Source organism: Vipera ursinii, assembly GCF_947247035.1.
Source record: "Vipera ursinii genome assembly, chromosome: 9".
Lineage (NCBI taxonomy): Eukaryota > Metazoa > Chordata > Lepidosauria > Squamata > Viperidae > Vipera > Vipera ursinii.
Window position 1 is genome coordinate 17,458,458 of NC_139523.1, and position 23,456 is coordinate 17,481,913.

Genomic DNA, 23,456 nt, shown 5'->3' on the forward strand with positions numbered 1-23,456 from the left:
TTTATGCATTCTGCAAATAAAGCAGATTTGCCCAGACAGCTGGCTTTCACTTTTGCACAATTCATCCTGCTTTGGTTTGGCAGCCAAAGAAAATGCTGACTCTTCGGCTCCTGCGCTGAGACCATCCACTCCGTAGAAACAGGGAAGCACTTAAGTCATTTTAAATTCCAAACCTAACATTTTATAAACCCCACTCTGACAGGCTGCAAGCCCCCTCTTGCTCATTGGGCTGGAAGGGTAACTTAAGCCCTGTCCTCAAAGTCCTGGAGCCTCAAATTTCTGTGGCGAAGCAAGACAGTTGCTAAGTCGGCTTTGCCCCATTTTACGACCTTTCTGGACACAGTTGTTAAGTGAATCTGGCTTCCCCACTGACTTTGTTAGAACGTCGCAAAAGGAGATCCCATGATCTCCTGGGATGCTGCAATTGTCGTAAATATGAAACAGTGGCCAAGCATCCCAATTTTGGTTACGGGACCATGGGGATGCTGCAACGGTTGTAAGTGTGAAAAAAACTGTCATGTCACTTTTTTTCAGTGCTATTGTGATTTCAAAGGGTCACTAAATGAGTGGTTATAAGTCGAGGACTCTCTGTAATGGGCTGGGAGATTAGCTTTGAGGAAGAAGAGGAAGAGCTGCAGCAGCCAAGGTGATGATAAGAGAACTCTGAATCCAAAGCAGGAATGTAATTTGAAAAAGCGTATCAGACCTTCCCTAGCTCTCTTTCAGCTGAAGGGAAGGAGGATGGGAGGAGACCCATTCAGAGTTGCAAGATTCTGTGCCTTAACCTTCTAATAAAAATAATTTATAACTTGGGTGTTCAACTTCTGAAGGGCTGACAAAGTCTGGCCAAGTAAGACAGGCAATGGAGCCCACCTAGGATTCATTGGGCTTACGAAAGCCGACCCCAATCTGATGCATCTCTGGCTGGAGAATGCTGGTTTGCATCTTCAAATGCAGCCCTGCTTGCTCTAGTTGGGGTCTGCCGTGTTGATTCTCTTGGCACCCCCTACAGTAATTTAATGGCCTTGCAGAGTTTTGATTTTGGAGAAGAGCGATAACAGCACTGCACATCTCTGCACATCTATCCAGACAGAAGTCTCCACGGAGACAAGCAGGTAAGCCCGGATATTTCTGCCACCTAAGCCTGCTGAGCTTTGGGGAAAGATGAGAAATTGGATTTGAGACTTATTGTTTCATTAATAATTCCACTCCAGCCTTCTTGCTGTTTTTAACTGTTTGTACACCCATCAATTACACTTTTTTTTAAGGTGGTGCTTCATTGTTTGCTGGTGGCCTGGAGGCTCTTTGAAGCACATGACAAGGATATGAACGGGCAGAATAAAGCGGTTGCCATAGTTTTCCTGGTCAGCAAGGCAGAAGCTGGAGCAGCCAAGCAAATGAGCTCATTGCCTCCTCTTATAAATCCCTGCGGGCTAAAATGTCCTTTCAACTATCTTAGCTGAAGATCTGCCCATGTTGTCCGAATATTCGAACCATTGCTGGCATTAATGTCAGGACCTTTTTTGTGTCGGCCCCGCATCTTCTGTAGAAATGTACTGTACTGATGGCCCCCAACCAATGTTGGCTATCGCAAGGCCTTTGAGATTACAGGTAGTCCTAAACAAAATTAAAACACAACATTCTGTATTTTAACTTTGTTTTGAATAAAATAAAAACCTATCATTAAAAAGGGATTACAGGCAGTCTTTGACTTATGACTACAAATTTCTGCTGCCGTGGTGGCGCAGTGGTTAGAGTGCAGTACTGCAGGTTACTTTTGCTGACTGCCGGCTGCCAGCAGTTCAATTCTCACCGGCTCAAGGTTGACTCAGCCTTCCATCCTTCCGAGGTTGGTAAAATGAGGACCCAGTTTGTTGGGAGCAACAGGCTGACTCTGTAAACCGCTTAGAGAGGTAAGTATAAGTATATAGTGCTATTGTTATTGCTAAGCAAGGCAGCTGTTATGAGTTGTGCCCGATTTTATGACCTTTTTTTTGCCCGGGTTGTTAAGCGAATCATTGCAGTTGTGAAAAGAATCAGACAGTCATTAAGCAAATCCTGCTTCCTGTTGACTTTGCTTGTTAGAAACTGACTGGGAAGGTTGAAAAATGATGATCACATGACCCCAGGATGCTGCGACAGTCATAAATGCATGACAGTTTGCGATGTCAGTTGCCATGCCCAAATTTTGATCACATGACCATTCTGGACAATACTGCAATGGTGATACAGTAAGTTACTTTTTTCAGGTGCCACTGTAACTGTGAACAGTTAAATGACAGGTTCTAAGTCAAGAGCTGACTGCATCTTATTTATGATATCGCTGACTTGTTTATTTTGCAGCTGATACTGCTTTAACCTAACCCCTTCTTTTAAATGGCTAATTAACCCGAGCTTCCTTTTTGAAATAGATATTGGTTATTCAAATTTTAAAATTGTTTGGTATAACTGAAACAACTCCCCCCCCCACTGGCTCTCAAATGCTCTTGGGGAAACTTCTTTCCAGGCAGTTAATCCATCAAACAACTGTGTTAAGAGGCACGCTGTGTACATTTTGCATTTTGGGCTTGCCTTTTGTATTTTAAAACACCTTGAGATGACTTTAACCTTGGCTAAGAAATTAAGCTAACGAGGGAGTTAACTTATATACAGGATGTCTTGAGAACTAGAAACTTGTATACAGTTAAAGAACTGGCACTTCCAGGGTGCTGGATTCTAAGCAGAAGTCTAATGAAGGCAAGCGGAAGGTCACTAAAGAATCGAAATACTTACGATTCTGTCCGGGTGGGGCACGCTTTCCACCAAGCATTCCAGTCGGGCTTTGGCCCCCACTGCTGTCTGCTGGCTTGGTTCAGCACTAATAATGGGAGGACCTGGAAACAAAGGCACAAATTAGAGGCTTAGGAGTTCCTTGGTGCTCTCTGAGCTTGGTTGCGTGCATGTAGACATTTCATCATGAAACTACTACAGATAACATCGTCAGTATTTTGTGAGGGTGGGGCTTGCTCCCTCTTTCTATACAATAGTTTGCCCTGCTAATGTTGCTGGGAGTGTGGCTTTATCCTTGGTAGTTTTAAAGAAGAGACTGGACAACTATTTGTCTGAAATGGTATATGGTTTCCTGCCTGAGCAGGAGTTTGGACTACAAGACCTCCAAGATCCCTTCCAACTCTTTATTATTATTATTATTATTATTATTATTATTATTATTATTATTATTATTATTATTATTATTATTATTATTATATAATAATAATAATAATAATAATAATAATAATAATAATAATAATAATAATAATAATAATAATAATAATATTTGCACAGTCAGCCAGATGTTCAGACTGGATTTGGCATTTTTGTCTACCTATCGAGTCCTTACCAAGGACCTGGGGTAGGCAGATGTGGATGTTTGATGGTATTACAGATATCGTCGCAGGATGGAAGCAGTTCCTAGTAAGGCCGCCTTTTGCAATTGACTACGGTAATGGTGAATTTGTCAATGCCAATGGTGTTCAAGTGGTGTTCCAATTGTTTTGGGATTGCACCTAAGGCACCCATTACTATTGGTACTACCCTTGCTTGCCTTTACCTTACTATTATTGCTTGCATCATCATCATCATCATCATCATCATCATCATTATTATTATTATTATTATTATTATTATTATTATTATTATTATTATTATTATTATTATTTCCTTGATTAGGGTATTGTTTTCTCCTTGACTTTTGTGTGGTGTTAATCCCTGCTTATCTGGGTGTTAGCTGCTGGGCAGAATCAGGCCTTTTTGTTTCATCGGTAGCTTTTTTATTGTCTCTTATGAATGGTGTATAAATACGTCTATCTCTATGTGTCTATTGATGTCTGAATGCCAAGCTATTCCCTGGCGGTTTTGGATTTAGCTTGGTCTAGAATGCCCAGTTGAAACTATGGTTGAGTCAATCCCTGTGTTGTGAAATTTAGGAATTTTTGAATGAATGAATGAACCTTTATTATCAAAGTACAACATGTATACATTGAGATTAGCTGAGCCTCCCTTCATGCCCCCCCCAACTCACAGTGACAACAAACCCAGTTTTCATCGTGTCTTCTAATTGCTACTTGGTGTTCATGAATGCTAGTCTTCTGCCTGTCTGTCCTACATGGTGGCTGTTACAATTCTTAACACTGTTATCTTGTACATACCATGCTCAAAGTTGTAGCTGTATGTGTGCTATAGACATACCTATGTTCTAGATGAACTTTAAGTATGTTGTAGATCAGGAGTCTGCAACCTTGACAACTTTAAGACATGTGGAATTCTGGGAGCTGAAGTCCACAAGTCTTAAAGTTGTCAAGGTTGCAGACCCCTGCTGTAGATGTACTGTAGATTGTTGTATGTTGTAGACACAAGCTCAAAGAGCACCAAAGACTGAGCTGCATATATTCTCTTCTATTGAAAATTAGAACTTGTCAGGTGACCTCTTAGCTTCTCATTGAAAAACTCCTTAACACCTGGCTGGGGCCTTAGGGATGGGGGCTCCCTGGCAACCGGAGAGTTGCTCAGAGGGCTCCATTGACAAGGTTGCCATTTTTATCCTCCCTCACCTGGGGGAATTATATTTCCAGCCTTTATGATGTTTCATAATATGTATTCATAGTTTAAATCAGAGGTCTCCAATCTTTCTAGTTGGGGACTGGAGGAAAAGGGAGGGGGAAGCATTTTACACATGCGTGCGTGCGCACAAACGGGGCCGTGAGCACACGCAATGCAAACGGGGTGGTGCTAGCGCCTGAATGATAGTTGCTACCATCATCTTGTTTTTGCTGCGCAGGTGCTAACACCGCCCCGTTTTCTAGCAGGCCATGGCCTACAGGTTGGGGACCCCTGGTTTAAATTTATGCTTAATTTCTTATTTATAATCTGATTGCTATTCATTGCCCAGAGTCTCTATCGTGAGATGGAAGGCTAGATAAACTTGAATGAATGAATGAATGAATTGAATTTGATAGGGAGTCATGATTTGATCACAATAGGATGGTTTTAATAAACGAGGATGGGAAAGTCCTACTTTCCTCACAGGAATTCCTCCCTCCCCCACAATTGGAAAATGGTTTGAACCATCTCCCCTTTGCCAGATTTGCCCTTCCGAGTCTTGAACTCTCACCATTTACAGCCAGGGTCACCTCTTTCTCAGCCACTCCAATGCGAGGCACGATGGCTTTGCACACATACATGCCGGCGTCCTCTTGTGTCACGGCCTTGAGATGCAATGTGTTGCCATTACTCAGCACCTGTTGATATAAGTTGGCTCAATTGACCTTGTCTTCCTTAATGGAAGAAATTTGGCAGGGCCAAGTTTAGTCCTGGGGAGTCCCTAATATATGGGAAGAGAGAGAGAGCAGTATTTCATAATCTTGGTCACTTTAAGATGTGTGGACTTCAACTCCCAGAATCCCAGTGGGCTGTGGGATTCTGGGAGTTGAGGTCCATGCATCTTAAAGTGGCAAAATTGAGAAAAAACTGCTGTAGAGCAATATTTGGCAATTGCTAACAAAGAAGGCAGCTGTGGAACAGTTGAACTTGGCAAGAATGTCACCAAGATGTATAACTGATCGGTGATGGGCTGGAAATAAGCTTTCTTTGTAACGCAGGGAGAATGCTGCAGAAACATACTGCATTTTAATCCTCAGTGATGAGCCACAGAGGAGACCTTTCTCACATGACATTGTAGGAGAACTGGGTTAATTTATGATGCCAAGAAATCAGGAGTCTGGTAGCATCTTTTCTGATGAACACATGTGATTGGAAGGCATCAACCTTCTCATCTCATCAGACACAACTCATGAAAGCTGATGTATTTTAATCAAATGTGTCTGTTGGAAAAAAACGCTACCAGATTCTTCGTATTAAAGTTGTAACTGTAATAAATGAAAACAAAAAAGTCTTAAATTTTGAGAAGCCCCTTTAGGCTGTGAACATCCCTGTTGCTTAGCTGATGCCCAAGTCTGGTTAAGACTTTGGTGAAAATCTCCCATTCTGATCTCTTGTCTACTTGCTGATGTTGAGCTTGTGGTTAACTATTGAAATCGTAGAGCAGGGGTCTTCAAACTTGGCCCTTTATGACTTGTGGACTTCAACTCCCAGAATTCCTCAGCCAGCATGCCTGGCTGAGGGATTCTGGGAGTTGAAGTCCACAAGTCATAAAAGGGGCATGTTTGAAGACCCCTGTTGTAGAGAAAATGGAAATTGACTGTTGAAGTTGAACTCACCACACTGGATCCTTTCTTTGTCCAGGCCAAGGTAAGAGGTGGGTTCCCTGTCCAGGTGCAGGTAAAAGAGGCATCTGAGCCGATGTCCACTGTTAGGGGCTTGGGCTGGGAGACAAGGTGAGGTCCAACTATAGGAGCAAAAAAGAGGAAATAGTTCAGCATCAATGACAGCAGCCCATAGGCTCCTAGAGGCATCAGGACCCCGCTACACTTTGTAGCCTCTCTCTTATCTCTTTGTCTGCCATTGAGTATCTACGGAGATTCTCAGTCATCCAGGTCATGGTTTTCCCAGAGATGCTTTTTCAAGAGGCAACTGGACTTTATTTTTCCTTGAAGATGTTTTGTTTCTCATCTAAGAAGCTTCTTCAGTACTGACTGAAGTTCTTCAGTTCAGGTAGAACTGAAGAAGCTTCTTGGAGGAGAAGTGGATGCCTTCAAGCCAAAGCAAAGAAGGACCAGTTGCCTCTTGAAAAAGCACCTTTGGGTCTATCTCTGAGTGTTTCTCAACCTCAGCAACTTTAAGATGTGTTGACTTCAACCCCCCAAATGCCCCAGCCACTTATTGTTTTTGTACCCCTATAGAAATTACAGGTTCCGTCCCCGGGGAAATGCTAGAAAAAAATGCTTGCTGAAACCCCCAACCCCTTCCCTAATTCATTCTTGAAAGTTTTCACTCACAATGGACGTCCACCAGAGTGCTAACATTGGTGCTGCCCACAGCGTTGGACACTTCACACGACACAGGCTCTGTGAAGAAAGACTGGTCAACTGTGGCTTCGTAGCTGTCACCATTGGCCTCTGGGATGGGGATGCCGCCTTTAGCCCACCTGTCAAGGCAGATATGGTCTTAGGAGACCTTGACTCAACATATTAAGCTCTAAAACTGGGTTCATGTCATGGGCAGTGCAACGAGCTGTGAGAATAAGTTGGGAGTAGGAGGAAGAGCTACAGGGCCTGACAAGAGATGTCTCGTGCCACAAAAGAGGGTCAAGAAAGCATCTCATAGGGAATCCTCTTTCGTTCTCTGGAAAGTAAAGGTAAGGGAGGGGAGAAGTACTTTCAGACTTGCAAGTTTGGTTACTGTAACCCAGGGGTTCAGACTTGGCCCTTTTATGACTTGTGGACTTCAACTCCCAGAATTCCTCAGCCAGCGTGCCTGGCTGAGGAATTCTGGGAGTTGAAGTCCACAAGTCATAAAAGGGCCAAGTTTGAAGACCCCTGCTGTAACCTTACAATAAAAGGCAGTTTAAATACTCAAGAATTTGGTTCCTTGTCTGGACTACTACGAAGAGCTGACAAATAAATAAATCACAGCCTGGCTTAATGTGGTGACCTGATTCATCTTCCGTGCTACAACACTGGCTGAGTAGATTCTTGCAAGCACAACCCAAGCACCCACCTATACTATACTTTACTATACTTTTGCATTTTATAGGAACTCAGTTGCTTGGTTGTTATTGCCCCTCAGTAGAACCTGTCACCTTTCCACTGAAAACGTTAATGTGTTTTCTGGCCATTGAAAGTGTGCCCATCCTTGTCTTAGAAGAAAAAGTTGTGATATTGGCCCTTTTTAATTTACTCAAGACATCAATAAAGGCATAAGAGCAAGGAATTTACTCCTTTTCTGTTACGATACTAGAAACCAAAATCCATAATGAAGCTGAATGGTTGAGACTTAGAGAAGACAAATAGAGAATTTTTTATGCAATGCATAATTGTCCTGGGCAACTTCCTGCCACAGGAATGGATGGTGGCTACCAAATTAAAATTGGACCAAAGAAATCAATGGGGAATATCACTGATTACTATCAATTGGATTTCAACCATCACTAGATTTAGCAATCATACACTTCTATAGTGGGAATACAAGTGGGAAGTAGTGTAACTTTCAGCTGATCCATGTTAGCTAATTCTTACATATCAGCTGGCCAGCATAGTCCTCGCTTAATAACTGCTTGTTCAGAGATTTACATCTGGTCCAGGAAATTGCAGCCGTTGCAACATCTCGGTAGTCATGTGATTGCGATTTACGCACTTGGCAACCAGCGGATATTTATGACAGTTGCATTGTCCCATGATCACCTTTCATGACCTTCACAGCCAGCTTCGTACAAATACATTCATTCCATGGGGAAGCCAGTAGGAAGTCACAAATCACAGTCATGTGACCTCATGCTTAATGACTGTGGGCAATATTCTTGTTGACCGTAGCTGGAATTGATGATCCTAAATCTGGTGAAGTCACATGACATTTCATTTTACAACTGCCCCGCTTAGCCATGTAGAGTTGCCGGTTCAAATTGTGGTCAGTAAGCGAGGACTAGCTGTGTAACTGAGCATGCAAATCCTCCATGCTGCCATTAGAGGGCGCCTCAACCACACAGTTGCTCTACTTGAACTCTTAGATTAGTCTGCAGCTTCTTCGTATACAAAGTCTTACCGATAACCCGTCACTTCAGGATTGGAGGTTGCTGTGCAGAGGAAACTCACTTTGCCACCCTCAGGCACAGTTTGTGGCTGCACTGCCAGGATCACAACTGGTGGATCTGTAGGGTGGAGAAGAGGGATGGGAGAAATCCCAATTCTTTTACTTTTCCATAGTGCAATATAGTTCTTTCGCACCCTAATCTTCATCCAAAAACTCTTTGAAACAAATTTTGCAAAGTGGGAGAATTATTATGGGATGCACTGTCTGATGTTCCAACAGCCACTTGGCTCCCTTACAGTCTGGTTTGCAGATCTAGTTGGATCCCTAGGACAGGGCTCCCCAACCCCCGGTCCGTGGACCAGTACCGGGCCAAGGCATGCCAGCAACTGGTCTGCACAAAGAAGCAAAGCCCCACCTGTGGGATGCAGGCAGCACACAAAACCATGCCCCCTCCGGTCCGCAGAAAAACCTCTCTCCATGTAACCAGTCCTTGCTGCCCAAAAGGTTGGGGACCTCTGTCCTAGTGGGACTGCCAATAGCTGCTCCATCTAAACAGAGTTAGACCGTTTTGGAGGCTACACCAAACTCAGGAAGCTACAATCCCAGTTGCTTGCCCCTTCAGGTTTCCTGGGCTTCTCTCAAGGATCAGGTATCTGATTTTCAGGACCAGCTGCAGTAAATATTTGTCTCCAACTTCATGGTTTGACTATGATTCCTCGTGATCACGGCTTCTAATAACAGTCTTAGAATGCTGAAGTCAGCTCCTACGATATAGGCAGCGCTCATATGTACAAAACAGTACAGAATCCTACAATTGGAAGAAGTTACTTTTAGCCATCATGTCCCACCCACAGTTCAGCGGAGGAATCCAAACTAAAGCGTTCAGACGGAGGGATGTCTTCTTCTGCTTGGACACTTCTGATGAAGGTCAACCTACTCCACCCTCAGATCCCTAGCTCCATTACTGAATGGCTTTGGCAGTTCAGAAGCTTTTCCTAACCTTCAGACAGAGAATCTGCCATCCCATAATTCATTTTTTTTGCCCTGCACTCTGGAAACAAAAGACAACATCTCAGGCATTCTTTCTGCTATCTGAAGAATGCTGTTGTATGTGTCCTCTCTTCTCAAGGTTAAACATCTTCAACACCTTCTTCATTTCCAGTGATAGAAGAATGTCCCCCTTCACAAAGCAAATTACAGTCTGGGAATTCATTTGTGTCAGTCTCCTCCTAGATGGCCTTAGCCCAGATCTTGGATTGACACCCTTGAATCTTTTTTGTTGTTGTTGTTGGGATAATACTCCGTGAGGATTTCTGACACTTAATAAATACATCTGTGGCTAGGGGTTTGCTCAGGAATGGTTGCAGGAATTGGGTATGTCTAGTTTAATGAAGAGAAGGACTAGGGGTGACACAATAGCAGTGTTCCAATATCTCAGGGGCTGCCCCGAAGAAGAGGGAGTCAAGCTATTCTCCAAAGTGCCTGAAGGCAGGACAACAAACAACGGATAGAAACTAACCAAAGAGAGAAGAAACCTAGAACTAAGGAGAAACTTCCTGACAGTTAGAACAATTAATCAGTGGAACAACCTGCCTCCAGAAGCGGTGAATGCTCCAACACTGTAACTTTTTAAGAAGAGACTGGACAACCATTTGTCTGAAATAATATCGGGTTTCCTGCCTGAGCAGGGGGTTGGACTAGATGACCTCCAAGGTCCCTTCCAACATTATTATTATTATTATTATTGTTATTGTTATTTCATTATACATGAATCTCAGTCAGTTGAACATTCAAATTGACTGGCGCTGATGGTTGACACGGGTAGTAGTTGTAGTAGTTATTATTATTATTGTTATTATTATATTATTATTATTATTATCTTTTATTCATTAAACGTGAACCTCAGCCAACTGAACATTCAAACTGACTGGCGCTGATGGTTGACACGGATTGCTGCCAGCATCCTAGGTATCAACCAGGTACCTCCTTAAAATATTATTATTATTATTATTATTATTATTATTATTATTATTATTATTATTATTATTATTATTATTACTACCACCATCATCATCATCCCTTCCAAACTCAGTGGTCTACCTGGCCATTCCTTGGCCACAAACCCAAGTGCAGGTATCTCCAACTCATCCCTCCTTCATCCCAGTCTCCTTCGGAACATCTCCTGGCCTTGGATACTCACACTGAACATTAATGGTGACTGAGGTCTGCTTGCCAGCAGGGGCTGCAGGGTTGCTGACGCGGCAGGTGAAGGTGCTGCCCACATCTCGGCTGCTTGGGATTAAGAGGAAGGTGCTGACAGCTACTTCCCGCTTGCCATCATCCATCAGGGACTGCAGGAGAAGAAAGGAGAAGCATTTATATCCAAACTTCTAGCAACTCTAGGAAGGCAGAGCCGGGTGTTATAGAATTGTTTTGGAGATGAGCCTTTCCCCCTGTTCCCCTCTTCCTTACACGCTGGCCCACATTTTGAGACTTCACCTTAACTTGCCCATTTCTCAATCTCATAGAGTTGGAAGAGACCTCGGAGGTCTTCTAGTCCAAGCCCCTGTCCAAGACAGGGGTCCTCGTATCATCCCTGGTGGCGCAGTGGTTAGAATGCAGTACTGCAGGCTAATTCTGCTGACTGCCGGCTGCCAGCAGTTCGGCAATTCAAGTCTTACCGGCCTCAAGGTTGAGTCAGCCTTCCACCCTTCCGAGGTTGGTAAAATGAGGACCCAGATTGTTGGGGGCAATATGTAAACCACTTAGAGACGGCTGTAAAGCATCGTGAAGCGGTATATAAGTCTAAGTGCTATTGCTATTGCTATCCCGCCAAAATAGTTGTCGTAACTGGTCTTGAAAATCTCCAGTGATGGAGCATCCACAATTCCAGGAGATAAACTCTTCCACTGCTTGTCTATGAAGATTCCCAATCATCCAAGTCAGGGTCCCAAAGGTACTTTTTTTCCAAAAGGCAGCTGGGCTTTCTTGTTTTTCTCCTTTGAAAACGTTTTGCTTCTCATCCAACAAATTTCTTCAAGATCTCTGAATGAGAGGGTGAGAAGCGAAATGTTTTCAAAGGAAAAAACAAACAAACCAAGATGAGTCCAGTTGCCTTTTTTGAAAAAGCGCCTTTGGGTCTTCCGCTATTTAATAATTCTCAGTACTATGCAGGGCTTTTTTTGTCATAGAACGCTCAGAACGGAGTTCCGGCACCTTTTTTTGGATGGAACCTTGTAGGGTAGGCTAGGCGGGTTGTATAACATGTGTGAGTTCCGGCACCTTTTTCTTTTACAAAAAAGGCCCTGGTACTATGAAATCCCTCCTTATTTCCAGATTGGATCTCCCTCTGACCATTGCACCATTGCACAACTAGTGATTGAAAACCGCCAGGCTGAGTTTACCCCCCAAAAGCACAAATTCTCAGGTTGGTCCCATACTCTCTTTGGGGACCAAAGCTGAACACTCACTGACTCACCTTGGAGTAAACAGCTGACTCTTGCCTTTGCCCATCACGATACCAGGTGATTTCAGCTGCTGGCTTAGCTCCAGCTGCGCGGCATGAAAGGTTGTAGGGGATGTTGGAGATGACATGGACAATGGGGCCACCGTGAATCTCAGGGTCATTGGGGGGGACTGCAAGAAGAGAGGCAGAAAGATATGGTTGGTTGCCTTGACTTGGAATGAGTCTATTGACAAGCAGGCCTGGGAATGACCAACTGTTGGCTAACTGCAGTACAATTCATTCACTAGCAGAAGAGAATATTTGTAGCTTGGGGTTGAACTGTGGAGTCCTTGATACTTTCTGAACTTGGTTGTTTTCTTGCAGATGTTTCATTATCCAGTGAGGGAACACCTTCATTGCACTGAAAATTAACACCAACCGCTTTGATGAGGATACCTAGTTTGGTAACGGAACGTCTGCCAGGAAACAACCAAAGTCGGACAGCACCAAGATGTCCACAATTCATTCACTTTTGCTCATTCTGTCTCTTGGTCTGATTTCTGAAACAATTGGAAATATAATCAGCAAAGAGCAGTGATGCAGGCTCTCCAACAACCCCGCTGGCTTATCATTCAATCTACGCTGCCAGGAAAAATATGGAGAAAAGGCTTATTATGCTAGACCAGAATAGGTAAGCTTGATTCATACGTAGACCCTTGCAATGAACCATATCTGAGGGTGAAGTGATTACCTTTCTGCAACAACGCTTTAAAAATGTGGCTGGAGGAGAGATGGGAACAAGAGACCCTCAAGAGACAAACTGGTCCATTTCTACTCTTGCCATAATGGAGAATATGTATGTAGCCCAGGATTGAATTCTGGAGCCTGTTTCTCTTCCTGCAAATATTTCGTTACCGGGTTAAATATCATCATCAATGCAGGATAGTTTGCTGGCTCCATTTTTTTTAATGCATTGATGAGTCAGCAAACTCTGTGTCCCCCACCCCACTGCACTAATTACATACCTAGTTGAGTAATGAAATGTTTGCAAGACCAGAAAGAAGATCAAAAAATGCCCCAAATTCAAACTTCAAATGTTTAAGGTCATCCCCCCCACCCCCTCAACTAGTCCAAAAACATACCACTGAAATTGGCAGTCATTTTCGTATATTTTGACAGCCTAATTTTGAACTGGGCGGAGGATTTAAGGAGGGAAGGAGAGAAAAATTGAACTTAAAAATATGTTGCCTGAACATATGTGGACACGCAACAAGATCTCTGATATGCAATCTTATAAGAAATAAACAATAATGTAGGTTAGTCCTCATTTAGTCATTGCTTTGTTTAGTCACCATTCACAGTTGCAATGGTGATAAAAAGGTAACTTCACAACCCATCCTCGCACTTATGACTTAAGCGCAGCCTTCACAGGTCCATAAAGCAAAAGAAAGCCGAAGGAATGTTGTAAGCACAGTCACTTAGTGACTGCTTTGCTTAGTCACCAAGTGGTTGGTCCCAATTGTGGTCACTAAACAAGGACTATCTGTAATGAGAAGAGTTATATTGTTTTAAATTTCAGCAAGTCTCTTTACTATCTGGCAAATAACTTTTATTTCATGGACCTCTGAGCGAAGGGACCCCCAGGGATTCTCAGATCACACTTTTTGTCCTATGCAAGCTTTCCAAATTATCTTCATCACTGGAAATGACTTCCAGATTTAACATGGGCATGGCCCAGCTTTCTCCAGAAGCCAAGGGTGACTTTACACAACAAGCCGTGATCTCAGACGAGCCATATCCCTTTCCTCCTAGCTCAGTTGAGCCTTTCACGATACTCTCATGGAAAGATCAACCAGAAGAATCAACAATAGACTCTGACAGACAGTATTAGATGTTTGAGTTTCTCTCTCTCTCTCTCTTTTATTGCAAATTTTATTATTTAAAACTTTGGACAAAGTGTTAACGGTCTGACATTCCTTCTTGTCTACATCATTTTTGTATTTTATACACATATATACATTTTATATACATATCATTTATATAAAGTAAAGGTTCCCCCACACATGTGTGCTAGTCATTTCCGACTCTAGGGGCCGGTGCTCATCTCCATTTCAAAGCCGAAGAGCCAGCGCTTGTCCGAGGATGACTCCGTGGTCATGTGGCCGGCATGACTAGATGCCAAAGGAGCACGGAACGCTGTTACCTTCCCACCGTAGTGGTTCCTATTTTTCTAGTTGCATTTTTATATGCTTTCGAACTGCTAGGTTGGCAGAAGCTGGGACGAGTAACAGGTGCTCACTGTTATGCGGCACTTGGGATTCGACCCGCCAAACTGCCGACCATATTCGATCTTATCAACCATCTTATTCTAATAATATGTGAAATCAGCATCCTGTGTATCTCTATTTAGACCTTCCTTTCTGCTCCCACCATAGGTAAAACCTATTCCAAATTTTGTAATAATCTGACTGATCTTTATTTTTAATTTCCATAGTTAACTTGTCCATTTCTGCGCATGCCCAAATTTTATTTATCACTTCACTCTCGTCAGGTATTTCACTATTTTTCCATTTCTGGGCGAACGTCATTCTCGCTGCCGTGATGATGTCTATCATTATATATAACTCTTCTTTGGTATATTTCTCTGTTATTATGCCAAATAGGAAAAATTCTGGTCTATAATCTACTCTCTGTCCTGATATTTCTTATTATTGCAGGACCACCAAACATGAAAATAAGTACCTATTTCTTCGGAACATTTCCAACAGCTAGGGGATATAGTTTTGTACATCTTAGCTAATCGAGCTGGAGGGAGATGCCACCGGTAGAACATTTTATATATATTTGAGTTTCTCTTGTGGTGTATTAGCTGGGGCTGCTTTTCAGGTGGCCACAAATTGGGAATTCTGAGACCCTGGGATCGTCTCACCAACAAAAACAGGAAGATGGGAGAGAACTCACTGAGCACAGTAAGTTTGGCTCGCTGGGAGCGCAGTGCTGCTTGTGTGGCTTGACACTCATAGACAGCGTCATCGTCTAGCTCAGCATAGTCAATGCGTAGGTTGTGTTGACCGGCAGAGGCGTCTCCTACAATAGAATAGCGGGACCAGCCTGTGGAAAAGTGATGGGGTAAGAGGTCAGCCTTACTAGATAGACCAGACAGGAAATAAGCTAACTCTACAGGTAGTCCTCGGCTTACAACAGTTCATTTAGTGACCATTCCAAGTTAGAACGGCATTGAAAAAAGCACTTATGACCATTTTTCACACTTACGACCGTTGCAGCATCCCCAAGGTCACACGATCAAAATTTGACCGCTTGGCAACTGGTTCATATATATGAGGGTTGCAAGGTCCCGGGGCCATGTGATTCCCTTTTCTGACCTTCTGACAAGCAAAGTCAATGGGGAAGCCAGACTCATTTAATGACCGTGTTACTAACATAACTGCAGTGATTCCCTTAACAACTGTGGCAAGGAAGGTCACAAAAGGGGGCAAAATTGACCTAACAACTGTCTTGCTGAACGAGAGAAATTTGGGGTTCAGTCATGGTCGTAAATTGAGGACTACCTGTACTTTACTGTAAAGTTACATTAATAGAATCTTGCAAGTCTGAAAATAGACATCTCCCACCATCACCTTTACAGCCCAAGACATTTGGGGGTGTGTGGTTTCTTCTGAGCGTCCTAGGCCCACTCTGCAGCTGTGGGCTGTGCTCCCTCTTCTCTGATCATCCCCGAGGCTGCCTTTCTTTGCCCCGGTCTCCCAAGGTCCTCCCCACACACCATTACAAGGATTTATTTATTTATTTATTGATGGGATTTATATCCCGCCCTATCTCCCGAATGCAATGTATGGTAGTGAATGCAATGTATGGTAGTGAAAGTTGGACCATAAGAAAGGCTGAGGGCCAAAGAATTGAGGCCTTTGAACTATGGTGCTGGAGAAGACTCCTGCGAGTCCCTTGGACTGCAAGGCGATCAAACCGGTCAGTCCTAGAGGAGATCAACCCTGACTGCTCTTTAGAAGGCCAGATCCTGAAGCTGAAACTCAAATACTTTGGCCACCTTCTGAGAAGGAAGGACTCCCTGGAGAAGAGCCTAATGCTGTGAAAGATTGAGGGCAATAGAAGAAGGGGACGACAGAGAATGAGGTGGCTGGATGGAGTCACTGAAGCAGTAGGCGTGAGCTTAAATGGACTCCAGAAGATGGTAGAGGACAGGAAGGCCTGGAGGAATGTTGTCCATAGGGTCGCGATGGGTCGGACACGACTTCGCAGCTAACAACAACAACATCTCCCGAAGGACAATTCACTTCTGTGTCACTCAGGATAAGGTTGAGTTATGATCAACACAGACTGCAGCTTGGGGTAACCCAGTTATTTCTGCCCATAAGGCCTATGGGTCTCTTTTCTCCAGTCATCAACATTGTCGCTCTTAATAGGGTCGTGATATACATACATACATACCAGGTAAGTCTCTCTCTCCCCCTAAGGCCAGTCCATCCTTGGTCCACTGAACCATACCACGGTAGCCCATGATCACACACGCTAACGTCACTGACTGACCGGACACAATCACTTGATCCATGGGCTGTTGAAAGAAATAAGCTGCCAACCCTGCCAAAGCAAAACAAAGATTTAAAGTCAGACTGTTTAGTGATCCTAATAAAGAAATCAGAACTTTTTGGCTGGAGCTTCAGAGGAGATACGCTTAAACCGATTTCCTGAATTCAGACTGACTGTCTGCCAAGACCGGCATTTTGCTTCTGCCAGTGGCCCATTTATCTTGGAAGGTTTACAGGAATGGAGGAAACACAAGCTTCTCCAAGATTGTCTTCAGGCTCAGCTACTAGTGGCATACTACTTCTATACCTGGAGGATCAACACCACTGTTTTATCTAAAAGCAGTTTTTCTACCTGGCAGGTGTTTTTTTTGTGATTGGCAGTTCTGAACTAGTACATCTTTTTTTTTCTTTTTAGGTAACATTATGCCACCTGTAACATGGATCTGAAAACCTGCCGTGTGGTTGGCAGACATCAATATGAAGAAATGTTCTATGCTCCTATCAATATGCTAATTAAATATTTACTTTACATGCAAAACATTTTCAGGTTAGCTGCATCCCCTTCCCTCCAGTCAGACTAAGAATGATCTCCATTTGAAATTTAACAGGAACATTCCAGAGCATGGGAGTGGTGGATGATAATGCCACTGCCAAGGACTTGTCAGACAACATTTATTTCTCTCGAGTGGATCATGGAGATCTCTCACACTTGCTTAGTTGTGAGGAGAGCAGGGGAATGTGCTGAGTGAGTGGGGATTATCTATGGCACAATCAACTTCTCAGCAGTCTAGTGCCACCCTGGTTTTCCATCACATTCCAAGGGAAGGTATCAAAAAAGTGAATTTTACCAGTGGGCCTTCTTGCTATTGCTCCCTCACCTTGCAACTCGGAGCAATGCTCACAAACACCACCCAGGACAATCAGAACAATGCCAAGAGTAAAATGGAAGCCCTTTTTTACTCTTTGTAAATCTATCTATCTATCTATCTATCTATCTATCTATCTATCTATCTATCTATCTATCTATCTATCTATCTATCTATCTATCTTCCGGTTAGCAAGGTCTGTGTCCTGCCCCTGCCAACACCCATTCATGATCAGAATGTGCTTCTTGCGTGTTCCCAGCCTCTTTCCCTTCCTGTGGCCGAAAATTGCATTTTCCACTGCAATTCAAAGCCTGCCTACTCAGAAACAATTACTTGCTCTCTAAAGTAAGGACTGCATTCTTCCTCTCTTTTGTGAGAGCTGAGAAAGGCAAAAATGTGGAGAACGAAGGTAGACAGAGCGTGCTTTATTATTATTATTTTTAAAGATGACACCGTTGGCCCTCAGGTATCCTGGCGCGGCCTTATCTCTCCACACAGATGCAGCTCGGTGTGCTGTGAATTTGCTCTTCGGCCAAGTAAGATTCTGCTGGGCTCTCCAGCACTCCTACGAAACTACTTCCTCTCCTGCTTTCCTCTGTCGCTCTTGGCAAAAGCATTTAAAGGCAGCTCAGAGTTGGCAGGCATCCAGGATTGTACGCGGACAGGTGTGTGCATACCAATGTGCCATCAGATGACTAGAATCCTAGACCTCAAGACTTTTCTTTCTCCTGAAATGAAGGCAGGAGCGGATGGTCCAAATGATCGTGACGACGTGCATGTGAATAGATTGGTAGATCTTGTAACACTGATTTTATTACATTAGTTCATGGAGGGCGCACTGTACTTTTGAATTCCGTCCTTTAATGAAATACTGAAACAGATTTACAAAGGAACAAAAAAGAGACGCTAGAAAGAGTACAGAGAAGAGCAACTAAGATAATTAGGGTGCTAGAGCAGACATGTCAAACAGAAGGCCTGGGGGCCGGATCCGGCCAGCGAAGTGGTTTCATGCGGCCCGCGAAGCCATCCTGGAAACAGTGAGGGAACGGCCCCCACTGCCTCGGCCCCGGCCCAGAGACCCTCCTTCTGCCAGAGACCTTCAGATCTGTCCCACTCCTGACCAGGCCCCCATAGGCACCCTTGATGCGAATGATGTAGAGCTGGCCACACCCACCCAGTAGGCCATACACACTCTAGCCACGCCCACCCAGTAGGCCACGCCCACTCAGACCACACCCACCCGGCCCCCTGAGGGCAACCGCAATGTTGATGCGGCCCTCAATGAAATTGAGTTTGACACCCCTGTGCTAGATGATAAAACATAGGAACTGGGTTTGTCTAGTCTAATGAAGGGAAGGACTGGGGTGACATGATAACAGTCTTCCCAATATTTGAGGGATTGTCACCAAGAAGCGGGGGACAACGTATTCTCCAAACACCTGAGGGCAGGACAAAATGTAACAGATGGAAAAGAGAGAGGAGCAAACTAGAACTAAGGAGAAATTTCCTGACAGTGAGAACAATTAATTACTGAAATGGCTTGCCTTCATAAGTTGTGGGTGCTCCATCACTGGAGGCTTTTAACAAGAGATTGGACAGTGATTTGTCCAGAATGGTATACGTAGGGTCTCCTGCTTGAGCAGGGAGTTGGATTAGAAGACCTCCAAGGTCCCTTCCAACTCTGTTATGCTTTAATTCTGTTAACTGTTGCTTGTCATGCAGACTCCAAAATGAGCGCTATCACCATTCAAGAGGTCTCTTACACAAATGAATGTCATGGTTTCTCCATACTGATTGCTGATTGGACCCAGCATAGGGTGCTGGGTCCAATCAAAGCTACCTGTTGTTGTTGTTAGTTGCAAAGTCATGTCCGACCCATCGTGACCCCATGGACAACGTTCCTCCAGGCCTTCCTGTCCTCTACCATCTTCTGGAGTCCCTTTAAGCTCACGCCTACTGCTTCAGTGACTCCATCCAGCCACCTCATTTTCTGTCGTCCCCTTCTTCTCCTGCCCTCCACCTTTCCCAGCATTAGGCTCTTCTCCAGTGAGTCCTTCCTTCTCATTTGGTGGCCAAAGTATTTGAGTTTCAACTTCAGGATCTGGCCTTCTAAAGAGCAGGCAGGGTTGATCTCCTCTAGGACTGACCGGTTTGATTGCCTTGCAGTCCAAGGGACTCACAGGAGTCTTCTCCAGCACCATAGTTCAAAGGCCTCAATTCTTTACCTAAATGTTGATAAATGACAACACAGATCCATGGAGCTATTTCAAATGTAGGTTCCTTGATACCTTGAGGGTAAACAGTGTTCCCAGGCAGGCGTCCTCCAGGGACATAGGTCTGCAAATCCCATTAGGTTGACTTATGTTAGGGAAAATGCACCCAGAAGATTTAAGTTAGGGTATTAATTCCTACCTGATGTAAATCCAGTTACCCATGCAAAGTGGTTTGCCCTTGCCGAATCTACTCTCCACCCCTTTTGACCACCGGGAAGTTGTTAACATTCAAGGACCGTCTTAATGCACAGATCCCTCCAATGTAAAAGCCTGCTTAACTGCAATCCAATAAAGGTTGGCCTTTTGTTCTATTGTTTAGAAGTTTACTCCCTCCACGAGGGTCTGAATCATGGGATAATCCTCTCAAGAGGGTCAAGAAGACTGAGACACAGAATCAACTAAAGACAAAGGCTTGGATGGGAGTCAGAAAGGCAGACTAACCCACCTCTCTTGGGCTTTAGTTACCCCAGAGAGGCAGGACCAACCAGGTCCAGCTGATCAACCTTCTGAGAAAAAATGAAGTGAATTCCTAGGCCTATTATGAACATCAAGAAACACAGAACCCGTTTGGTTATTGCAAGTGGTGTTAAGAACCTCTTTGCATCTCCAAACTGTTGATGCAATTAATTGGGGAACAATGGAGATTTTAGAGCAGGAATAGCCGATGGTAGCCATGAGGGCTGCAATGTGGCCTTCTGAATGCTTTGGATGGTACCTGGTTCCAGTGGTTAATGAAGTCCATAATGATTAAGAAATCATACTAATGTATTTGCTTCATTTTAATTCACCGTAAATTGAATCAAGTCAAACTTAGCTCCTGTGCCAAGTCACCCACTCCCGGAGCACGACTCTCACAACACCAGTCCAAAAAAAAAAAAAAAAAGGCACGGTTTCAGCTCATATTGTGCATCCTTGATTAACAGCGATGGCCCTTGGCTGCTCCGAGTAGGAAGAACTCCTGAGTTTCAAGGGCCTCTGATCTTTCCTGATTCTGTCTGGTGTCACCTGTTCTCTTGAAGCTTGGACCTAGTGACAAAAACCAAGCGATGGATCAGCAGTCCCATCTTCCTTGATGTTTCCTCTAGACAAGGATGTCCTTCGGGGACCAAATAGAGATGAGAAGAAAGCAGCAGTGGCAGACATGGTTCCTTTGAGAGCATTTTGTCAAAGGTCTCCTAAAATGTGAGTCCACAATATTCCTAGCAAATTTGTTCACATCTTCTCTTTCTCTCATTTACAGATACACCCACAGACACACTCTTATGACCAACCAAAGGAACTATCCATCTGGGTTTTCATCTGGAGACTTTCAAGAGCATTCTACTATTCACAAGTATATGCGGCAGTGTTACTTAAAAGCTGTAGGTCGGCTCACCGCCTACCAATGACCCTGGAAGCCCCTCTTTGCTCCAGGAACAACTGCTGGTTGCTTTAGAGAAGTTACTGTCTTCCAATTCAGGCCTATGCAACTCTGATGTATGAGATCACAAACAGTATGCCAGTAAGAGCCACTGCAAATAGCAGAAGACCAATGGAAGGTGCATGGCCATGGAATGGGACTGGACTGGGAGCTCTGAAAAAGTAGGGGTGCAGCGGCTGAAAGACCAGGCAGCAGGGTGGTGGAAAGAGAGAGAATTGAGCTCTTTCTTTCTAACCACCGTACATTTGTTTCCTCTCTCTTCGGAGTCGAAATGGACAAGGAAAAGCGGAGTCTTTCAAGTGACTCCAAGCCTTTGAAAGACACTCCACGGTTCCATCTCAAAAATAATGATGACAGCCTGTCACTCACAGAATGAATAGCTGAGTAATTATGTGAACTTGGGAAGGGTGGCGGGGTGCACATGTGTGTGTGTGTGTGTGTGTGTGTGTCACATTCTCCAAAGCTGTGTCTGCTCTATTTTGTGAACTGAGGAAAGAGAGATGTTTTGATGTTTCAATTATTGTTATGTTTCACCTTCTCCTAGGAACCACTGGGAACAAATCTGACTAGTGCTTAGTTTTAAATCATGGAATTACTGTAACATCCCACGAAGGACGTCCAGTCCTGAGCACAAAGCCATATTTGGACCTACCTCTCTGAGGCTGGTGAGAAGTTAGCAGGTCTGGGTTCTGTTGACAGCTTGGCAGGGCAGGACTCAGAAGAAGCGTCTGAATGTAATGACTTATCAGTGGAACAGGAATAGACGGTGAGAAGAGGCAGAAATGTTATCATCTATCTTGAGCAAGTTCTTTTGGCATGAGAACCAGCTGCCTCCACAAGTCAAGTTAAGATTAGAAACAAAAGAGTCTCAGATAAACGCAAGAGATGGGCAGTCCCAACACATCTGAAATAGATGAATGGCTTTGCTCAATGAGCAGAGATTAACGTGAGGCATGAGGAATGCAGATATCAAGAGCGATGTGAGAGGCAGCGAGGTTCTCCAGGGTTGTATTCATAGAACAAAAACTTAATCTAGTTTTTGAATTAACTTTTTGGGTGATTTGTGCATTGCGCTGGCTTGTAAATTAATGGTCTGGGCTCAGGCAACATGGCAAGCCCTATGAAACCTAACCAAGATTGGAATCAACCTGGCTTAGCATTTAGGGTGAATGGAGACACCAGATAAGGACGTGGGTAAACCATGTTGCATGAAACCACACAATGGGAATAGGAAGTCCTCTCCTCTTTGTATGGTATACAGAATTGCAAGAATTATTTTAAACCACAACAGGCAGAGAGTCTCTTGCCACTGGCCACACTGCCTGTAGTTGATAGGGATATAAATCTAAAAACATCTGGAAGGCATTTGGTGCCTTTGCAAAGAAAGAAGCAATGGCCTAATGGTTACTGCAATGGAGGCCTGCTGTGAACCAAGTATTCCCCTTTCCAAAACACTTATACTCCCCCCCCCGTTCCTTCCCTCCCCACATTACATCCCCCAGGCTCTAGGACGTCCTTGCCTCGTATTTCCATGCTTCACAGCAAATCCTTTTTGAAGCGGCACAGAGGCTGAAACGAACTGCTGAATTTCTGCCTGGTAATAGGCATGAAATCTGCACTCCATTGTGCCAAAACTGCAGGGGAAAAAAAGTGGGGGGGGGGAATGAAAGCACACATAACTCTTGTCCACCCCACAGAACTAGAGCGGCATCCAAGGGGAGGTGGGTTGCTCCTCCACCCAGGCAAAAAAGTTAGCCCAGAGGATTCAGGAAGAAATTCATCTTTGGGAATTAATTAGAATCGTGAGAGAGAGACATCGTGGCCTGCCAAAGGCTGTGAATTCTCCACCTCAGCCATTTCTGGATAGTCCCTTGTTCCTCAACTCTGAAAAAAGCAGGACGCTTGACTTCTTCTCCCCAACCGGAAAGTGTGAATGTGCAAAAAAAAAAAAAAAAAAGTCCACCAGGATCTTTTAGGAGGCCGGTATACAACATTTCTCTTTCTGCCCTGCCCTTCTCCCTCCCTCCATCTCTGCTATGGCTCTGCAGTCACAAAACTGATTCCCTGCCAGGCAACCTAATTAAGGAAAAAAAAATTCCTATGATGAAGATCTGGGGGGGGGGGGAAGGAAATGGGTTTGAGGCTGAGCAGCATTTTCTAAAAAAAGTGGCTGAAAAAAAGAAAAGAAAAGGAAGAACAATAGGA

At 44.0% G+C, this 23,456-nt stretch overlaps 1 protein-coding gene across 1 annotated transcript in view; it reads right to left on the bottom strand.

The window, feature by feature from the left end:
* KIRREL2 (kirre like nephrin family adhesion molecule 2) overlaps positions 1–23,456 on the bottom strand; it is a gene marked incomplete at both ends in the record, with an annotated part of 45,929 nt that overhangs the window by 8,903 nt on the left and 13,570 nt on the right. The window contains 9 exons of the mRNA XM_083370033.1: positions 2,773–2,873; positions 5,150–5,276; positions 6,255–6,382; positions 6,933–7,081; positions 8,695–8,800; positions 10,883–11,033; positions 12,161–12,318; positions 15,089–15,238; positions 16,595–16,744. Of these exons, the coding sequence (XP_083226159.1) occupies positions 2,773–2,873; positions 5,150–5,276; positions 6,255–6,382; positions 6,933–7,081; positions 8,695–8,800; positions 10,883–11,033; positions 12,161–12,318; positions 15,089–15,238; positions 16,595–16,744 (1,220 nt within the window). The remainder of the gene's footprint in view (positions 1–2,772; positions 2,874–5,149; positions 5,277–6,254; positions 6,383–6,932; positions 7,082–8,694; positions 8,801–10,882; positions 11,034–12,160; positions 12,319–15,088; positions 15,239–16,594; positions 16,745–23,456) is intronic.